Source organism: Limanda limanda, chromosome 19, assembly GCF_963576545.1.
Source record: "Limanda limanda chromosome 19, fLimLim1.1, whole genome shotgun sequence".
Lineage (NCBI taxonomy): Eukaryota > Metazoa > Chordata > Actinopteri > Pleuronectiformes > Pleuronectidae > Limanda > Limanda limanda.
Window position 1 is genome coordinate 13,318,847 of NC_083654.1, and position 17,523 is coordinate 13,336,369.

The window sequence follows — 17,523 nt, forward strand, 5'->3', positions numbered from 1 at the left end:
TTCCCGCATGGATTACTGCAAAGAACTTTATACATGTACCAGTCAACAGCCATATCTCTCCAATTCCTACCTTGTTTCATTGGAAGACAGTTATATTTATGATTTTAATATTCTTTTAATAACTTTGAAAGCTCAACAAGGCCTGGCCCCCCAGTTATACTATGGAGCTACTATCTCTCTTTGCTCCAAGCCATAATCCAACTGACACTTACCATCTTATCTCATCTATCCATCCATCCATCCATCCATGCACTCATTCTTCCACCCATCCATCTATCAATCCATTCATCCAACCATCCATTCATCCCTTATCTAAACCATTCATCATTTTAAGGGGCACAGGGTGTGGAGCTGGTACCAATCCCAGCTTTCTTTTGCTTGCAGGATAGCTCACCTAAACCTTGTATCCTCCTTGAATTATCACATTAGGACTCTACCTAACAATTATCAGTTCATCTGAACAATGAACCTCCATTCCTGCCCACTTAAATTTCTATGCACCAAGACATTGTTATTTATATTTCCTTACTGCACGTGAAATAAGATAGTGGTCTCTTTTGCTCAGCTACATCCTTCAGTTGGTTTATCCTCCCTGAACCTGTGAAAGTAGAAGAACACCATCCATCAGTCACATCACCCCCATTCTACATCAACTCCACTGGCTTCCTATTAAACACCGCATTGACTATAAAATCCTCCTCCATACATTTAAGGCCATCCATAACCTCGCTCCTCCATACCTCTTTGACCTCCTCCATATCAATGTCCCTACCCGGTCTCTCAGGTCTGCCTCCTCCATCAGCCTGACCGTCCCCCAAGCCCATCTGTCCACCATGGGATCTAGAGCCTTCGGCCGCTCTGCCCCTCACCTCTGGAACTCCCTCCCCCCTGACATCAGGAACATCGACCCAAATTCAATCGCTCTTTTTAAATCTAACATCAAAACCCACCTGTTTAGGCAGGCGTATCAATTTGAATGTTCCTGTCTGCTGAAATTGTTGTTCTGCTGCTGCTCTGCTTTGTGCATTTTAAAAATTTGATTTAACTGTATTGTTGACTGTTGTACGGCAACCTTGAGTATCTTGAAAGGCGTCTTATAAATAAAATGTATTATTATTATTATTATTAAAGTCGAGGCTTTTATTCTGAAGGCCCGGTCTGCAAACTTCCTGCCGTGTTCTACTTATTTCCCAGCGACTTGACGCAGCTCGCTCCAGACCACCAGGACGCACCAGCAGCCCCCGTCTCTGCTGACTCAGTGCCTTCCCAGCAGTCCCTCCAGCCCGAGACAGCAGCATCCATCCACCGACGAGCTCTCCTCCGGTCCACACGCCCCGGCATCACCACCCTACTCGCAGAAATGGCTAAGACCGCAATCGGTGAGTTTTGAAACACTTGATATCTTATGTGTATTTTTTTGACGGAGGTGGCTTCGCAGGTTTTTGAGGATGCTGAGGCTGTGGCGACACCCATGGCACAAAAGGATGCTGAGGGCTGGTGAGAGGGGAGCGGCCAAACTCATCTGCAAGTCACTTCTGCAGATTCAAATAAACATGTTGTATTCAGGAAGCAGCATTTTTATATACACAATGATATAAAAACGAGAGTTAATTTGTATGCGTCTATAAATATGGCACAGATGCCGATGCGTAAGAGCGAGTGTAGGACGCAGTTTGTCATATCAGTGACGCATACGGATCAATCGAGAATCAAAGATGGGGTGAATCAGCATCAGCACCGGAGAGGAGGAGGTTTTTGCATCGCATACGCAGCAGCGATTGTTCGATGCCTGCCGCACCTGCCCCTCGCCGCCTGACTCAGTGCCGCGCAGCATAATGCAGCGACCCCACCCAACATCCCCGGTCCCCTTCAGCTCCTGCAGCCACGCAGCCACTCAGGGTGGGGAACATCTCACCCCGACAAATCCCCCTTTATCAAAAAACCAAGGGGTCACCCGGCGTGGGGCTTGTTCTGCAAAGCTCCTTCAACTCCACCTTATTTTTTTTTATTCCTTTTTTTGTGGGTGACCGCCAAACGCATGATTTAGGGAGCGAGAGATAGAGAGAGATAGAGAGACAGGGGAAGAGATAGGGAGAGGGAGAGAGAGAGGGAGAGAGCATAGAACAGAGCATCCTTATTCACATTTTTTTTTTTGCAGTCGAGGGAAGAATTTAGCTCAATGTCGTTTCAGGAATATCACTGTTCAATCCTGCAGGCTGTAAACCTGGGCCTGTATTTCCAATAACTGCATCATTGCTATTATCAGGCCACATTTCTGGATTTATTAGGAGGATTAATAAAAACGAGAGTGCCTGTTATGGCAGGTGGGCGGCCTTGTATTTGTGTCAGCCTGTTAATTTCCATATCAAGGCATGGCATATTTTTGCACTATCCCTTTATGCTTCATCTCAGGCCTATGCACATTAAATGAGATCTGCAGGCTGGACGAAAAGGAAGAACATTAAGGGAATTGTGTTGTTTTTTTTTTAAGTTGTGTGTGTGTACAGGCAGAGAAACGCAGTGTGTGTGTATGTGTGTGTGTGTGTGTGTGTGTGTGTGGGTGTGTGTGTGTAGACAGTCTAGGGGCTGGTCTGTTTGTTTTATAGTTGACTAAGCACTTGATGGATGGAGGGGCATGCAGACAGACAGACAGCGGCGAGGGTCCTGCACGCTGTCTGCGCTGAGGGACAACGGCAACTAAACCCTATAGCTGTTAAGAGTCAATGCCCTCTCCTCCTCCTCCTCTTTCTCTGTCTCTGTCTCCATCTCTCTTTCCTCCTCCTCCTCCTCCTCCTCCTCTCTCCTCCTGAGCTGTGGACGGGCAGAATGGGATGGGCAGGGAGCAGACACTCGGGGAGAAAGCCGTCAGCACGCCAGTCAGCACTTGGCAGGTCATCGAGTTCAATTAGACTCTTTATTTTATTTTAAGGGACGCGTGGGATAAATATTAACATTAACTAATTCAATATGAATTTGTGGCTTTTTTTTTCATTCCTCAGAGGAGAACAGAGGACAGTAATAAATGATGACTGAGGCCTCTGCTCGAGTGCCCAGAACCTCCCACGTGCATTAAGGCCTCTATAGCACTTCTCCCTGATCCCTATCATGCAGTCTTGTCGTATCCAATTAGGTGTGGTCATTCAGCCGGGGCCCTAAGATCAATTCCTTTGTGCCCAGAAACACAAGACGACAAATACCAGCAGCTGATCACGTTCAAATACCAGCAACTGATCACTATTCCGCCTACATTCCTCATCTCTATCGGCATCGGCATTATGGGCCGAGTGCGCAGAGCTGGAAAGCCCCATAATTCATCCAGATTCATCACCGGGTCCCATCGATCAATGCGCCACACCCACCGGTTACTGGTTCGGATGACTGTTGCTCTTTACGATAGGTGACATCAGACCGGCAGAGAGGTTATTCTATATGCTCAGGGTGCGATCATCACTTCTGGTACTCAACATCTGGATAAGGTCATATTAGCATCTGGTAAATTTGAGGTAATCTGTGGTTTATTTCTACATCTCATAGTTAGTTCCCTGTTTGCTCTTTTATTATTTTGTGACACAATCCTGCGTCATCCTGCAGTTTGAATGTCATGATCAACAACCGACTGATATATACATCTAATTATTATTTTTATGATATTATTCAATTATTTTAAGTCATTTTTCAAGCAAAGAGTGATTCTGACAGCTTCCATCATGTCAACATTTTCTATATATCTTGATCTTATGGGATAATAAACTGAATATTTTGGGATTCTGATTATTTTTTGACATTTTAGAAACCAAACATACTAATCTGATGATCATATTCAGTTGCAGCCCTGAGCTCCTGTGGGGGGGGGATACATATTACTGTCTGGCGAAAAAACCCAAGCCCACCACTTGTGAATCATAGAATGAACCAGCCCCTCGCTCATCTGGGTGCCATAACGTTTTGCTTTAATAGCCAATTTTGCTCCAGTAATACCTCCATAATTTTGTGATTATATTGCTGCCAGGTGGCCAGGCAGTAAAGCGCCTGTATGTGCCGAAACACAGCCAAGCCCATGCTGCTGTGAAGCCAAAGATCCCTGAAGGGCAGTAAAGGCTGTGAAACACACATCTTATTTTCCAGCGTTGGCCTTTGCAGACAAATCGCTCATGGCCTCTCATTTGTTTTTTTTCACTTTGTGCCTTTTTTGCCCAGAGTGGCACGTTTCACCATTCCTTGTTTTAATTCGTACAAGATGAAAGCAGGAGGAGGAGAACAACATCAAGAAAAAGGACCAAACGGAGGTGTGGTGGTTTGTGCTAATGCAGTGTTGGAGCTCCCGGGAGATGCAGAGTGAGTGGGTGAAAAATATAGAAACAGAATAAGGGAGAGAGGAAGAGATTGAGAGGGAGACACACATCAGAAACAGATGAAACGCAGGCCTGGGGGGGGACGCAGAAGGTGGCGCGGAAGAGGGATGCTTGCGGCGGAGGAGGTACAGTAGATACTAATGATCTACTACGCTGATGGATTGAAGGAGGAAGTGCAGTTTGCTGGTAGTGCGTCTGTGGTGGACAGGAGGAGCAGCTCTCTGACAGCCAGGCTGCAGATCTGACTGGTTGAAACCAGCCTGCAGGAGAAGAGTGGAGTGGAACCATTAAAGAGGCATCCAACATTATTTCGTCTCATCTCGTATTCTCATATTGAAAAAAGCTGCGGACCCAGCAAGCCTAAAAGTGAATATTTCCTGCGGTGGAATGGCAAAGGCTGTCATCCAGGATCATTCATCATTTTTTATGAGTCCCATCCACAGGGAAGGTGCTTATTACTACAGCGGTTACAGAAGAAAGTGATATTTTCTCCCCGGAGTAATACAATTGTAATTGGATATTTTTGCACAGAAGAGAATTAGATTTATTTTTTTGATTATGGATATAAAATCCATATCTCGGAGGTTCGGTGTTAAAGTGCTGCAGCTCAGATTAGAATCACAGTATGTGTTTATCTTCCAAGACAACAAAGAAAAGACTGATTTGACTTGGATATGGTAAAAACCAGGCTTTGAGTATAAAGTAAACAAGTGAACATATTTGCACAGCGCTTCAGTTTGTTCAACAGAAAGTTGATCTGCACAGTGATTCATCAGAGCCTCAGGTGTGAGGATTTATTATCTCTATTTTTGCATCACTGTAAATAGACTTATCTTTGAATTTAACACTATTAGTTGGAAAAAACAAGACATTTAACAACATTCCTCTGGAGATTGTTTAATTTTTTTCATATTTTATAGACCCAATAATTGATTGATTCATTTAATTAAAAGACCCAGTAAAGAAGATCTGAATCATAATGATGCCAAAGTGTCCCACAGGTAGTGCAGATTATTTTAAGGAGATAATCAATTTCTAAAAACACTAGAGAAAAACCTAAATCTCTGCCAGGGCCCAACAGTCCCCTTGTGAAGCCACATGTCAATTCATTAGATCCAGAGTTTTATTTGGAGCTGCACCAAATCTCACACACTCATAGATATCACGCCTCTGAATATTTTTTTCATCAAGCCATGAATCATTCTCAGAGAAGTGAAAGAAAATGTGGGGGAAACAATCTATTTCATAATCTTAATGGAAGTGAAAAAAAGATTCCTGGATCTGCACCAAAATTAAATATATCCTGACACATTCCTTCCTTCCACCCAGTTTTGTGATAACCTGTTTGGTAGTTTTTGCATAATCTTGCTCACTAACAGACAAATAAAAGCAGATGATAATATATGGTAAAAATAATGTTTAAGTAAAGCCCTAAACTATAAATCTATATTTACTTTTCCATTATCACTGCACAGAGGAAAGGCTTGAAACCAGAGCTTGTCAACCACTGAACAACAATCTGTGCTGATCTGCTCCATAAGCACTTAACCCAAATTACCTGCTCCACTGAATTGTTCCAGTCTGGAGCTGCCAAGCGAGGTTGTGCGTGGGAGAAAATGGCTGCTCCAGTCTTGACATGAACACGAACCTAACGAGGGTGTGACAACCCTCCAGAAGCGCTGTTCTCCCCGTTGTCAGCAGAAAATGGTGCGGTCTGCTAATTACAAATTAAAGTGCCATCCACCTGAGCAGGCTGCCTCCATTAGACTGGAAGCAGCTTTCCTGGGGGGTAGCTGATGGCGTCTGCAGGTCCCAGGGGGGGGGGCCGCCCTCGTCCCTGGTCCATGTCCCCCGTCTGGGATTGCTGTTTATATCAGAGAGGTGTTATCATGATGATCAGCCCCACCCAAAAAGCAAAGCCTATCCTTTCTCTTCCTCCATCCTCCACCAGCCACTCGATCCTCAATTCTTTCATCTGAGAATTTCTCTTATTTTGTGTTTCTCTACCTTCATCTCCACTCCTATACTCGCCCCCTTTCCCCAATTTTTCTACTATTCCTCAGTATTGTTTCATCCCAATCGCGGCCTCACCCTCTCCTCTTCCTCCTCAGGGTATAGGGGTTAACAAGGCCTTTAGAGAGTAGTGAGAGCTCCATCTGAGAGTTGATCACATTACTGTGGCGTCTGACTGTCTGCAGGGCAGAAAGTGAGACACAGAGAGGAGAGGGAGAAGAAGGAGAGGGGAGAGGGAGCAGGGAACAGGAGAAAGAGAGGAGATTTGGATTAATCATGACTGTACACTAAGCCCCACTGTGGGGACGCTCTGTTACAGTAAATCTGGGGTTTTTTTGTCTTTGCTACTGTGCGCCTGCAAATCCTGAATCAATGAGGCCCGTTCCAGAGCTGCAGGCCTCGTGCTCTGGGTGATGGATTGTTCCGCGCCGTCAAGTTGGTCTGAAAATCTGCACCGTGATGCAGTGCGCCCTGACGGAGCAGCGCAGCTAGATGTGCAAAAGCAGAACATTTCAAAAAGCTGCAGTGTGTTGCAGATATTTTTGCCGGTCTCCCTGCGGGGACGTGAAGCTCACATTACGAAGTAGGTGACAAAAGCACATGAATAAAATCTAAATCAAGGTTACACAGAGGGTTGTGATTTCTGGGGTTTTCCCCCTCCTGCTCTTTGGAACACTTCTCTATAGCAGATTGCCATATGCAGCCAGAATGATTTGATGCCAGCTTTGTTATTAACTTTTTGGACCATAAACGGAGAACAGGGTGGACAGTCATATCGCTGTGTGGTGCTGATAAGCTCAACTCTCAGCCACTAGCCTCCTTCCATAATCCACACAAGACCAAGATAAGGAACAGCTTCAAATATTATCCCAACATCAAACCACAATCCCGGTGACTTTGCTTATTAAATTACCTGAAAAGCATTAAACTAAGCCCTGGTGGGTGTGTTTTTAAGGACCCAGTCAGAGAATGGCTGCGAGGCAATAGGGCGTTGGTTTGGGTACGTTAATAAATAATTGAGTAAAAATGAAATGCGTAGCTAATGATGTGTGGAGAATCCTGTGGGGACGACAGCGTCTTGGCTGCTGGGGGAAATTAGGCCAAGGAAGGACACATCAATCCTACCGTGGTGAAAACAAAAGGCCTCCAAAATCTCCAGAAAACCCACAGCAGCTCCACCACACTTCCTTTGATGAGGGGTTTCTCTTTTCGGAGGATGCAATGAATAATTATTCGTCTGAAAATCGTGATCAAGGACCCCCTGTGGAGGCAGAAGTGGGTTAATGATGTTTCATTATTTTTGTGTGGTAGTGGGTTAATGATGATTTTCTGTTTTTGTGTGCTACTGGGTTAATGATGCTCCGTGTTTGTGCATGTTGAGCACTAGTTTACATGCAACTTGCAAACGAGCGACAAACTCCAACACAGTCATGTTTCCATTTCCTCCCTCAGCTTACAAAGAGAAGATGAAGGAGATCTCAGTTCTCTCACTTATCTGCTCTTGTCTGTATCCGGAGACCCGTAAAAACATCATGGGCGACTTCGAAGGTACGTGGGAATCAGACGGAAGATTAACTGTTCATCTTCTGTACGACACAAACTAACTGTCTGGTTCTTCGATTGTTCCTCACACGCAGACATGGACATCAAGCCCATTAACAAGCGAGCCTCAGGCCAGGCCTTTGAGGTGATCCTGAAGCCGCCGTCCCCCGTGTCCGATGTGGCCCACTGCGTCACCAGCCCCCCCAAGAGGGACATTTCCCTGGAGGACATCCAGAAGAAGCTGGAGGCAGCTGAGGACCGGAGGAGAGTAAGGATGCTTCCAATCATTATCACTGCAACCCAGCTGCCACAAATCACTTTGCTCTCATGCCAAAAGCCACGAAAAAACTGCAGTGAAGCTTTTTGTTAAACCACGAAACAAAACCATCCCAACAAAAGCAAAAATTCAACCTTATCACAATCCCGCTTCTTGACTTCCCATTTGATATCTGCTTGTTTTGGGCAATCTTGCGTCACATCGACTACAGCAGCTGCAAAGATGCCATGAAAAATCTAATCCGACCCTGGCTAATTCCTGCATCGCATTGATTCGAACATCAATACCGTCAGTCCACCAGCTGACAAATCCAGAAACCCACCAACAAATCAATCCCCTAATCAATAACACAGTTCGACAGATTGTTTTAACACCAGATGTCCAATACTGTGGGTCTAACATACTGTGTAATTTACCAAGTACAAGCCATGAGAAGATGAAAGAGGCAAATGGAGAAAGTCGGTTGCGTCCAGATATTTAATTGTTGATCCACGTCTCTCTCTGATTTAAAAACAAGTCTGAATATTGGTTAATTAATAAATCACTGTCCTGCTATTGACACCCCCCTCCCTGACTCATTATTTCTGCTTCCTCCTCCTCTTCCTCCTCCTCCAGTCCCAGGAGGCGCACGTACTCCAGGTCCTGGCTGAGAAGCGAGAGCACGAGCGCGACGTGCTGCTCAAGGCCATGGAGGAGAACAACAACTTCAGCCGCATGGCCGAGGAGAAGCTCCAGATGAAGGTGGAGCAGATGGAGGAGAACCGGATGGCTTACCTGGCCGCCATTATGGAGCGCCTGCAGGAGAAGGTGAGGGGCCGGTAGCTTAGAATTCATACTGAGGTTATAAGAACCGTCTCCCCCAGACACCAAAAACTATAGTCTCAAGTAGGGTTGCAAAATTCTGGGAATATTCAAAGTGGGAAAGTTTCCATGGGAATTAACGGGAATATACGGGAATTAACTGGAATTAACGGGAATACACTGAAAATTTTGTGGATAATTTATACTAACTGTATTTACCTTGTAATAAACAGACATAAATATAAACATTTTGTTTTGTCAAAGGCTGATTTGAGCCCTGATGAAACTTTGGGCACTTGACTATATGCTTCTGCATCGTTGTGTCATTCTTAACATAGGTCTTTGCATAGTATTTGCAAATGTACACAGCCTTTCCTTCTACATTGGATGGGGTGAAATGTCTCCACACATGAGATAGTGCACGTGGCATTGTTCTGTAGAATAAGATGAGAAAAAGGTTTGTAAAAAAACACTAATGCAATGCCAGAGATATAAATAGTTAGCCAAACAATTGGAATCGTCTGTGAAAATATTTTACAATTGATGGATAAATTAATGGAAATTCCCGAAATTCCCGACCTTAACTTCCCATGGAAAGTTTCCAGAAAGTTTCCCAAGTATATATATTTTTGACAAAGACAAAGATGCATTTCTGTGTCCGGAGGGTGGTTGAGAGGAGGAAGAGGAGAGAATATCCTCGGGGAGGAGGACAGGCAAAAAATTTGATAAAAGGAGAAATCACTGCAAAGGTCAAAGGAGGGAAGTGGTGCAGTGAGCAAGCAAAAATAAATAAATCATGATGTCCTCAACGTGTGTGTGTGTGCTTGTGTGTGTGTGTGTTTTTGGTGTGTGTGTTTGTGTGTGTTTGTGTCTGCAGGAGAAGCACGCTCAGGAGGTGCGCAGGAACAAGGAGTTGAGAGAAGAGCTGACAGCATGAGAAGCCCCAACAGGTTCTCCATCCCCACCTCAGAAACCCCCCCTTCCCTCCTTCTATCACCACCCCCAACCCCTGAGGAACACCCCCACCCCCCACCCAACCCCTCCACCAGCTTATCCCACATTTCCCCCCCCCCACACACCTCTCCAACCTCCCCCGCCCCCCGCCCTGCCATACTCCGTCATTCTACTACGAAACTACAACAGCCTGAGACTCCCCCCCGAGGCAGTGGGAGGTTCGACCGGTGTTGGGGGTGGAAAACAAAACAAAACGGAACAAATCAGAGATGATTTTAAAAAATGAGGAAAATTAATGTCTCCCACCCACTCTTCCCCCAAAACAAAAAAAAAGAATGTTTTTGCTCAAACGAGAAGAAAAGAAAAGAAAAATCTAATTGACAAGCGACAGTGGGTATTGGTTTTTGTAAATACTTCTTTTTTTGTTATATACAGTATGAGACAAGCAGCAAAAGTATTGATTGCAGTGTGCCATTTTTATATATAAGTTTCCCCTCCTTGCATATATATGGGTGTAATGATTTGTTCATTTCCATGTTTTTTCTTTTTCTTCGTTCATTCCAGCCTGAGAATCTTTCTGTTTTTTTGAGGTTTCTCTCGTGTGGTAACAGGCTTAGATGTTTGTCGTGAGTTTGACAGCTAGCTGATGTGTCGCTGCGACTGGCTGCGTCCTCACCAGGCCACGCCCCCTGGCTCCGTTCCCCTCGTCCCTTCAAGTGGGCAAATTCAACCCCTCAGATCTGGAAGCGGAATAAAAAAAAAAAATTGGATCTGCATGGTCGCCGTGATTTTCCATCCAGTCCGCGCCAGTGTTTCCAATTAGCGAAGGGGGAAGTTGGCAGAGGGACACGGGGACAGTTTGCTCTTCTGTCGGGGGGGGGGGGGCCGCAGGCCGTCGCTGCACATCCCCTCCTGTGAGGTAGATGGTGACTGTGCCACAGGAGTAACACTATAGCATTTAATGAGCCCATCCTCATCCTCCCTTCCCTCCATCTGCAGCCTCTCCATCTCTCCACATGTAAACATACCGTAGAAGCACTCACTCACACGCTCCCCACATGGGCAGGCGTTTGTCCAATCACAGCACAGAGCTCGGGAGGAGCTCGCCAAACTCTGTCCATCTGGCAACCCGGAAAAAAAATCGCAAACAACATCCGTGACCGATGGCGGGCCTCTTGTGTGTGTCACAAACTCCAGTCACATTTCAATCACTGTAATATACAAACACGACTGAGGTTCAAGTGCATCAGAACGCTCAGAGCAAAGAACAACGAAACATCACCTGAGATCAGACTTGTTACTGTGAATCTTACACTGGAGAAAATACAAAGGAGTTACACCTCTCGCCATTTCACATAGAGGCTAGAGTAGTGTTCAGCGTCATCAGCACCGACTGGAATCATTGCACTTCACTCCAAGACACCATCAACGCCACCGAAAGGTCGGCACGAGAACTATATTTAAGCCATAACAAGGTATCACTGCAACAATGATCCATGAACACAGTATTTCCATCTGTAAAGGTGAACATGAGTGTATTAAAGCATCAGAGTAGTTTGTAAATGGGGGTGTCGAAGCCTGAGGTTGAACCCTGTCGGTCTCATACACACGGAATAGGCCCATAGGTGTGTGTGAGTGTGTGTGTGAGTGTGTATTTCAGAAAGGGCGGGTAGATGGCCGAGCGTTTGATCTGTTGAAGTGTAAACCGACACAGTGTGTAACAACTGTTCACCACAGACAGTGACTATATCCTACCTGCCTCTCTCTATCTCTCTATCTCTCCTCCGTCCATTTGTGTGTTTCCCCCTCTCCACATATATCTTTGTGAGCAAGCAGTGGTTAATAAAGATTTGGGGTTCAGTGAATGAAACTCTCGAAGTGTGATTTTTTTCACATTTTATTACCATTTCATTTTCCTGACATAGCTAATAAATATTCATCCAACCGGTATCTATGCTGCTTAATCTGCAAAGGTCAGAGGTCAGAGGAGCCGACACTGGACGAGAGGTGCGCTCCACCCTGGACAGGACGCTGGGGTGAAGGGTCAACATACAGAGACAGACAAACATTCACACTCACATTACCAAATAAATATATATATATAAACTACACATTAAGATAAGAACACAAATTATTGTGTTACCGTGCAACTATATGTTACAGTATTTACTTGGACTGTTAATTATATGAAAAAACACTCATCAGAGCACCCTGAATTTAAATGAATTACAGTTTTACATCTCGTAACAAAAAATGATAGATTAATTTTATCATTATGGGTGTAAATACATCTAAATGTCCAGTGTGTAAGATTTAGGTGAAAGGGATCTTTTGGCGGAAACTTTAAATAATATATTCCTTGTCATGATTTCATTAGTGTGTTTCATCTAAATTCTACGAATTGTTGTTTTCTTTACCCTAGACTGGGCCCTTTATATTTAATTACTTTATATTAAAATTGTGAGCAGGTCTTCTATACTGCTATTATCAGTGGCTCAAACTTGACAAAGTAAACACCTTTTGAGTTTTTATGACAACTAAAGGCTACTACAGGTTCTCTGTCATATTTGGAAGGGGAGGGTGAGGTGAGGGGTGTTCAGCTGCAATTTGCAACTTCACCACTAGATGTCATAAAAATTCTCTACACTTAACCTTACCTTTATTTTAAAAGACAAATTTACAGTGACAAGAAACAAAGAATGCCACATAAGACCAGTGGTTTCCCAGCATTTTGCAATGTTTAACTTAACACAATTGAAGACATGATTAATAAAACTAAATTGTTGTTAAATAATCAGTTGGCTAATCTACAAATCATTTCGGTGAAGAATTATATCAGGAAACTAACTACAGCTACATGTAAGTGATTATATTAAACATCTAAAAGCAGGTTAATTACTGTACTTACCCATACTTTACTGGAGTACAGAACATGTACTTACCTTAGGTACTAGTACCAAAGTATCACTTTTGACCAAGAGACATTAAAGCCGTCTCCAAATTGTTGTAAAAGATAAATACATAAATACCTATGCTCTTCTATATCATACTCTACACTTATGAAACAGCTGTAGTTAGTTGTAACAAACTGTATATGCAAAACATACAGTACGACTCTTGTATAAAATATAATAGTAGTATAATCGCTAGTGTGTTTGTGAGAGTGTGTGTGTGTGTATGTGTGTGTGTGTGTGTGTGTGTGTGTGAGTGTGTGTGTTCGTGTGCGTGTGTGTGTGCGTGCGCGTGCGTGCGTGTCTAGCTCTGATGTTGTTGAAGTACCATTTATGACCAGGAGGTGGAGACAAAAGACAACTTATCCTCCCCCACGGTGTCACTGATGTTGTGGTGTAGGCTGCAGTGGCTCTTACATCACTACCTGGCCCTGCATCGTCCTCAGTGGAGGGAGGGGTGATTTGGCGAGTGAGTGAGTGAGTGAGTGAGTGAGTGAGTGAGTGAGTGAGTGAGTGAGTGAGCGAGTTAGCGAGTTAGCGTTTGGTCGAGCAGAAGAAGAAACAGAGAGTCGGAGCTGAGAACAGAAGGTGCAGCTGGTGCGAGGCCGAAGCCGTGGCAAAGAGACAAAACTGTTCTCCGCACACTTCCTCTCTTTTCTCCATCCCTCTTTCTCACACTTCCCTCCATCCCCTCCTCTATGTGCAGTCCCTCCATCCTCTCCTTCTCCACCCTCTTCGAACCTGCCCTCCCTCTCTCTTTCCTCCTCCTCTTAGTTCCCACGGAACACATGGGGCCAGCCAGGCTGCTATTGTCCAGGATATCCCCTCCTTGTTAATGGCTTCCTGTGCACACACTGAGGGCTACTGGCAGAAACAAGCCTCCTCATCTGATGCAGGCATCGTGCACACACACACACACGCATACACAGACACACAAACAACTGCAGACACACACATGCACTCACAAACACACTGTCTTGAACACACAGACACATAAACACACTGCTGAAGCCACAAGTGATGTATCAGAACTCTTTTATTACAGGGAAGTTGTCATCGCACCAACAACAACTTTGAAAATCTTTTTTTGTCAGTGCTCACTCGTGTTTTTTATACAACCATAAAATATACAATCTGACAGTGAGGTTTATCTGGAAACACGTTAAACTTTCAGGTGGGAAACGAGAGGCTATGATTTTCTAAATGTCTCTAAAGACAGTATGACAGAATGAAACTGAAGTGTATAGCTGTGATGCCTCTCCCCCTCGGCAAATACTGATTGACTTTGCTGCTGATACAAGAGACGAGGTGATAAATAAATCACCAAAACATCATTTACATGAGAAAAAAACTGGTAAAAACGTATGTGAAGCTTGGATTGTTGAGGAGAGAATTGACTGAAGAGAGGAACCATACGTGGAGGAAGTGAGCCCAAACAATGGAGCACCAGCCGAACATCAGAGGTCGAGGGGTAAATCATGGTAAACTTTGTTTCAACCAACTTCTGTTCCCAGTATTTAGTCAAACAAACACCTGGTTTCGGTTATTCCACCCCATAAAATGCTTTAAAAAGGGGGGGGGGGGGTGACTCTGAAAGCACCTCCGACCCTCGTCTGTGTAACCAGGGCATCAACACTGGCCATTTCAGCTCAGGATGGGGGGGGGGAACAAAGGGGAGGGGGACGGTTTCACCCAGGAACTTGACGGACGGCAACTGCTTGACCATCTGGAAAAAGCCATTCCTGATTGGCTGACGGCGGTGGGTGTAACTTCTAAAAAGGGGGGTGGGCAGGAACACAGATCAATCAACACAATAAATCACTCCTGTTGCTTTTCTTAGCCGGGGTCTCCCTCCTCACTGCTTTCTCTTCTACACAACAACGCATTAGCAAGAAAATAAACATCCTACAGCTATGTGTGTCCTCGGTGGGATCATAGAAAAAAATAGCACTTTCTGAGCAGGGAAGCGGAAAAAGTCTTGTCCTTGAAAGTCCAGCTCGGCTGTCGAGTCTCTATGCAGATGGTGTCGAGGGGGATCACCTCAGTCAGAACGCTCCTATCTCCATCCCCCAGGGTCTGTAGGGTTTCCCCACGCTGGACGTCGGGGCCGGGGGGCTGATGGTGGCCGGGGAGAGGAGCGGGAAGGCGCTGAAGGGGAAAGGGAACGCCGAGAGGGAGGAGAGGAGAGGAGGGGAGAGCTTTGACACGGATGAGGCGACCAGGCCCGGGTGCAGGATGGTGCTAGGGGCCACCGTCGTGGGCGGGACCCTGATGGGGCCTTGATCCGAGTGGGGGGTGGCGCCGGTGCTGCGTCGGCCCGGGACGTGAGTCTCCGCCCCCGACGAGGAGGACGACGGCGAGGAGGAGGAGGACGAGGTGGAGGTGGACGACAGAGGAGGAGTCTGCGGGCTGCTGGTGGCGCTGCGGGGTAGATGGGCCAGGGGGGCGCCCCCCTGCTGGTGCTGCAGGAGGAGGGAGTGGGCCAGGTGGGCCGGGGGGGATCCGAAGGCTGAGCCCCAGGCCAGGTGGCTCAGGCCCGAGTGAGCCTCCCTCTGGCTGGCATAGTTGTTGAGGTGGGAGACCAGACGGATCCGCAGGGGGTCCGTGCTGTCCAGGCCTTCGATGATACTCAGATAGCGGGCCGTCTCCGCCAGGCACTCCCGGAAACCCAGACCCCGGTAGTCCATCGCCAGGGCGTGGGCGTCGAAGTAGCCTGAGGGGCGAGCGAGAGGAGAGAGGGTTAGTTAAACAGGTCAGCTCATCAGCGCACATCTAAACCAGTTAGTCCAGAATTGAGGGAGTTCTGACATGAATCAATACGACCCCGGCTGTGGGACTAATGTGGAAAAGCAAATAATGTGCCTAAGGAAAATGTATAATCTGGACATTTATTTGCTCATTAGGGCCCGAGCACTGACAGGTGAGGCCCTATTGAAATTGTAAGGATTATTATTATCATTATTATTATTATTATTCGGGCAAATGAATTGGCTTTTTGAGGGCTTTACCATGCTCAAATTCGTACCAAAATTTGCAGAAAGTTAGAAAGTGGTGAAAATGTACGTATTCTGGAGGAATTTTCAATGGGCGTCGCAAAATGGCTCAAATAAACATGCATTTAAAGTGTTATATTTCCAGTTTAAGAACTTTTAAATGTGTGAATGTGAAGTTAGATGAGTTTTTTTTTCCTGTAAGAATAAAACAATCCAACGCACCTTTGCCTCCGGCTGCGTGAAGCATCTTCAGGTGGTCGACAGTCATCTGCAGGATCTCTGCTTTCTCCAGTTTGGCTGAGCCCTTTAATGAGGAGGAGAAGAATAAGTTAAATGCAAACAAAACCATAAGAGCAATTAATAAATAAAAAATCCAAACATTTTCATGCTTTAAAACTGAGCTCTGTAGAAGTGGCGTACCTGTTTCTCGAAGGCGCTGGGGACGAGCCTGCGCAGCTCGCTGAGGCTGTTGTTGATCCGGTCCCGACGCCTTTTCTCGATAATCTGATCAAAAACAAAAACACACATTCATTTAGACTCGAGGTTTGACGGAAAATACTTGTGGTGATATCTGCAGGCTTCATTCACTGGGTAAAAAAAAAAAAAACAAGATCCACTTACTCCTCGACGCCTCTTCCTCGCCTGCACCTGAGTGGATGTGGCTGGAGACATGGAGCCCAGGGGAGAGCTCATGTTCCTGAAGAGGAGAAGAAATAAAGAGGACGAGTCAGAGGAGTCTTGACCTTTCATGTGTTTTAACAATAACAGACTTGTGGACTTTAACTATCTTTCATCCATAATCATGAGGAATAAGAGATTTAAGTTTTAAAGACAAACTTACCCATTTTCATCTGCACTCTCCTTCTCCACCTCGATGGTCTCGTCCAGCTCGCTGTCCGAGGAGCTGAAGTCGTGGTTCCTCTTCATCTTGACTCTTCCTCGATAGTCCCTCAGTACAAGTCCTGTATTGTGCAGTGCGGTGTTGTGTTGTGTTGTGCTGTGCTGTGTGTGTGAGTCCAGGTTCGCCCGCAGCGTCTCGGTTTGTAGCGCAGCCGCTTTCCCACGGTGTCATTTCAACGCTGCTGGCCGCCAGCAGGGGGCGGGACGAGGGCAGGGCCAGCCAATCACACGCCGGTCCGGTGTTTGAGTGACAGCGCAGTTGGGCCCGAGCACGTCCCCTTTGGGCCCGAGACTGAGAGGAGGCGGAAAAAACAGAAGACGCCTCACTCTGAGAGTATTTCTGAAGACTATGGACACTTCCTTAACCTTGATCGTTATTAAGGATAAAGGTCCTGGGTTTAATATTTAGGTGAAAGGGATTTATTGGCAATAATTTAATATGAAATAATCCTAGTGACGTTTTTACTAGTGTGTTTCAAATCTAACATGGAACAAATTATTGGTTTCTTTGACCTAGAATTAACATGCTGAAACACAATAATTTTGGGTCAATAAAGTATCTATCTATCTATCTATCTATCTATCTATCTATCTATCTATCTATCTATCTATCTATCTATCTATCTATCTATCTATCTATCTATCTATCTATCTATCTATCTATCTATATATCAATCAATCAATCAATCAATCAATCAACCAACCAATCTATCTATCTATCTATCTATCTATCTATCTAT

The 17,523-nt window shown here is 45.3% G+C and overlaps 2 protein-coding genes across 3 annotated transcripts; one reads left to right on the forward strand and one right to left on the reverse strand.

The window, feature by feature from the left end:
* Positions 1-1,360: 1,360 nt before the first annotated feature.
* Positions 1,361-9,922, forward strand: stmn2b (stathmin 2b). 2 transcript variants are annotated; one of them, XM_061093131.1, is made up of 5 exons: positions 1,361-1,379; positions 7,818-7,916; positions 7,988-8,175; positions 8,800-8,991; positions 9,863-9,922. In XM_061093131.1, the coding sequence occupies exons 1-5, from the start codon at positions 1,361-1,363 to the stop codon at positions 9,920-9,922; spliced, it is 558 nt and encodes a 185-aa protein (XP_060949114.1). The 2 variants fall into 2 exon arrangements, with proteins under 2 accessions (XP_060949114.1, XP_060949115.1); XM_061093132.1 differs by having other exon boundaries at positions 7,818-7,913; positions 8,003-8,175.
* A 3,986-nt stretch (positions 9,923-13,908) lies between these two features.
* hey1 (hes-related family bHLH transcription factor with YRPW motif 1) lies at positions 13,909-16,910 on the reverse strand. Its single transcript, XM_061092847.1, has 5 exons — positions 16,725-16,910; positions 16,505-16,580; positions 16,304-16,387; positions 16,106-16,187; positions 13,909-15,603 (listed from the first exon to the last, which is right to left on the reverse strand). Exons 1-5 carry the CDS (start codon positions 16,808-16,810, stop codon positions 14,936-14,938), a joined length of 996 nt encoding a protein of 331 aa, XP_060948830.1. The 5' UTR covers positions 16,811-16,910; the 3' UTR covers positions 13,909-14,935.
* Between the last annotated feature and the right edge of the window lie 613 nt (positions 16,911-17,523).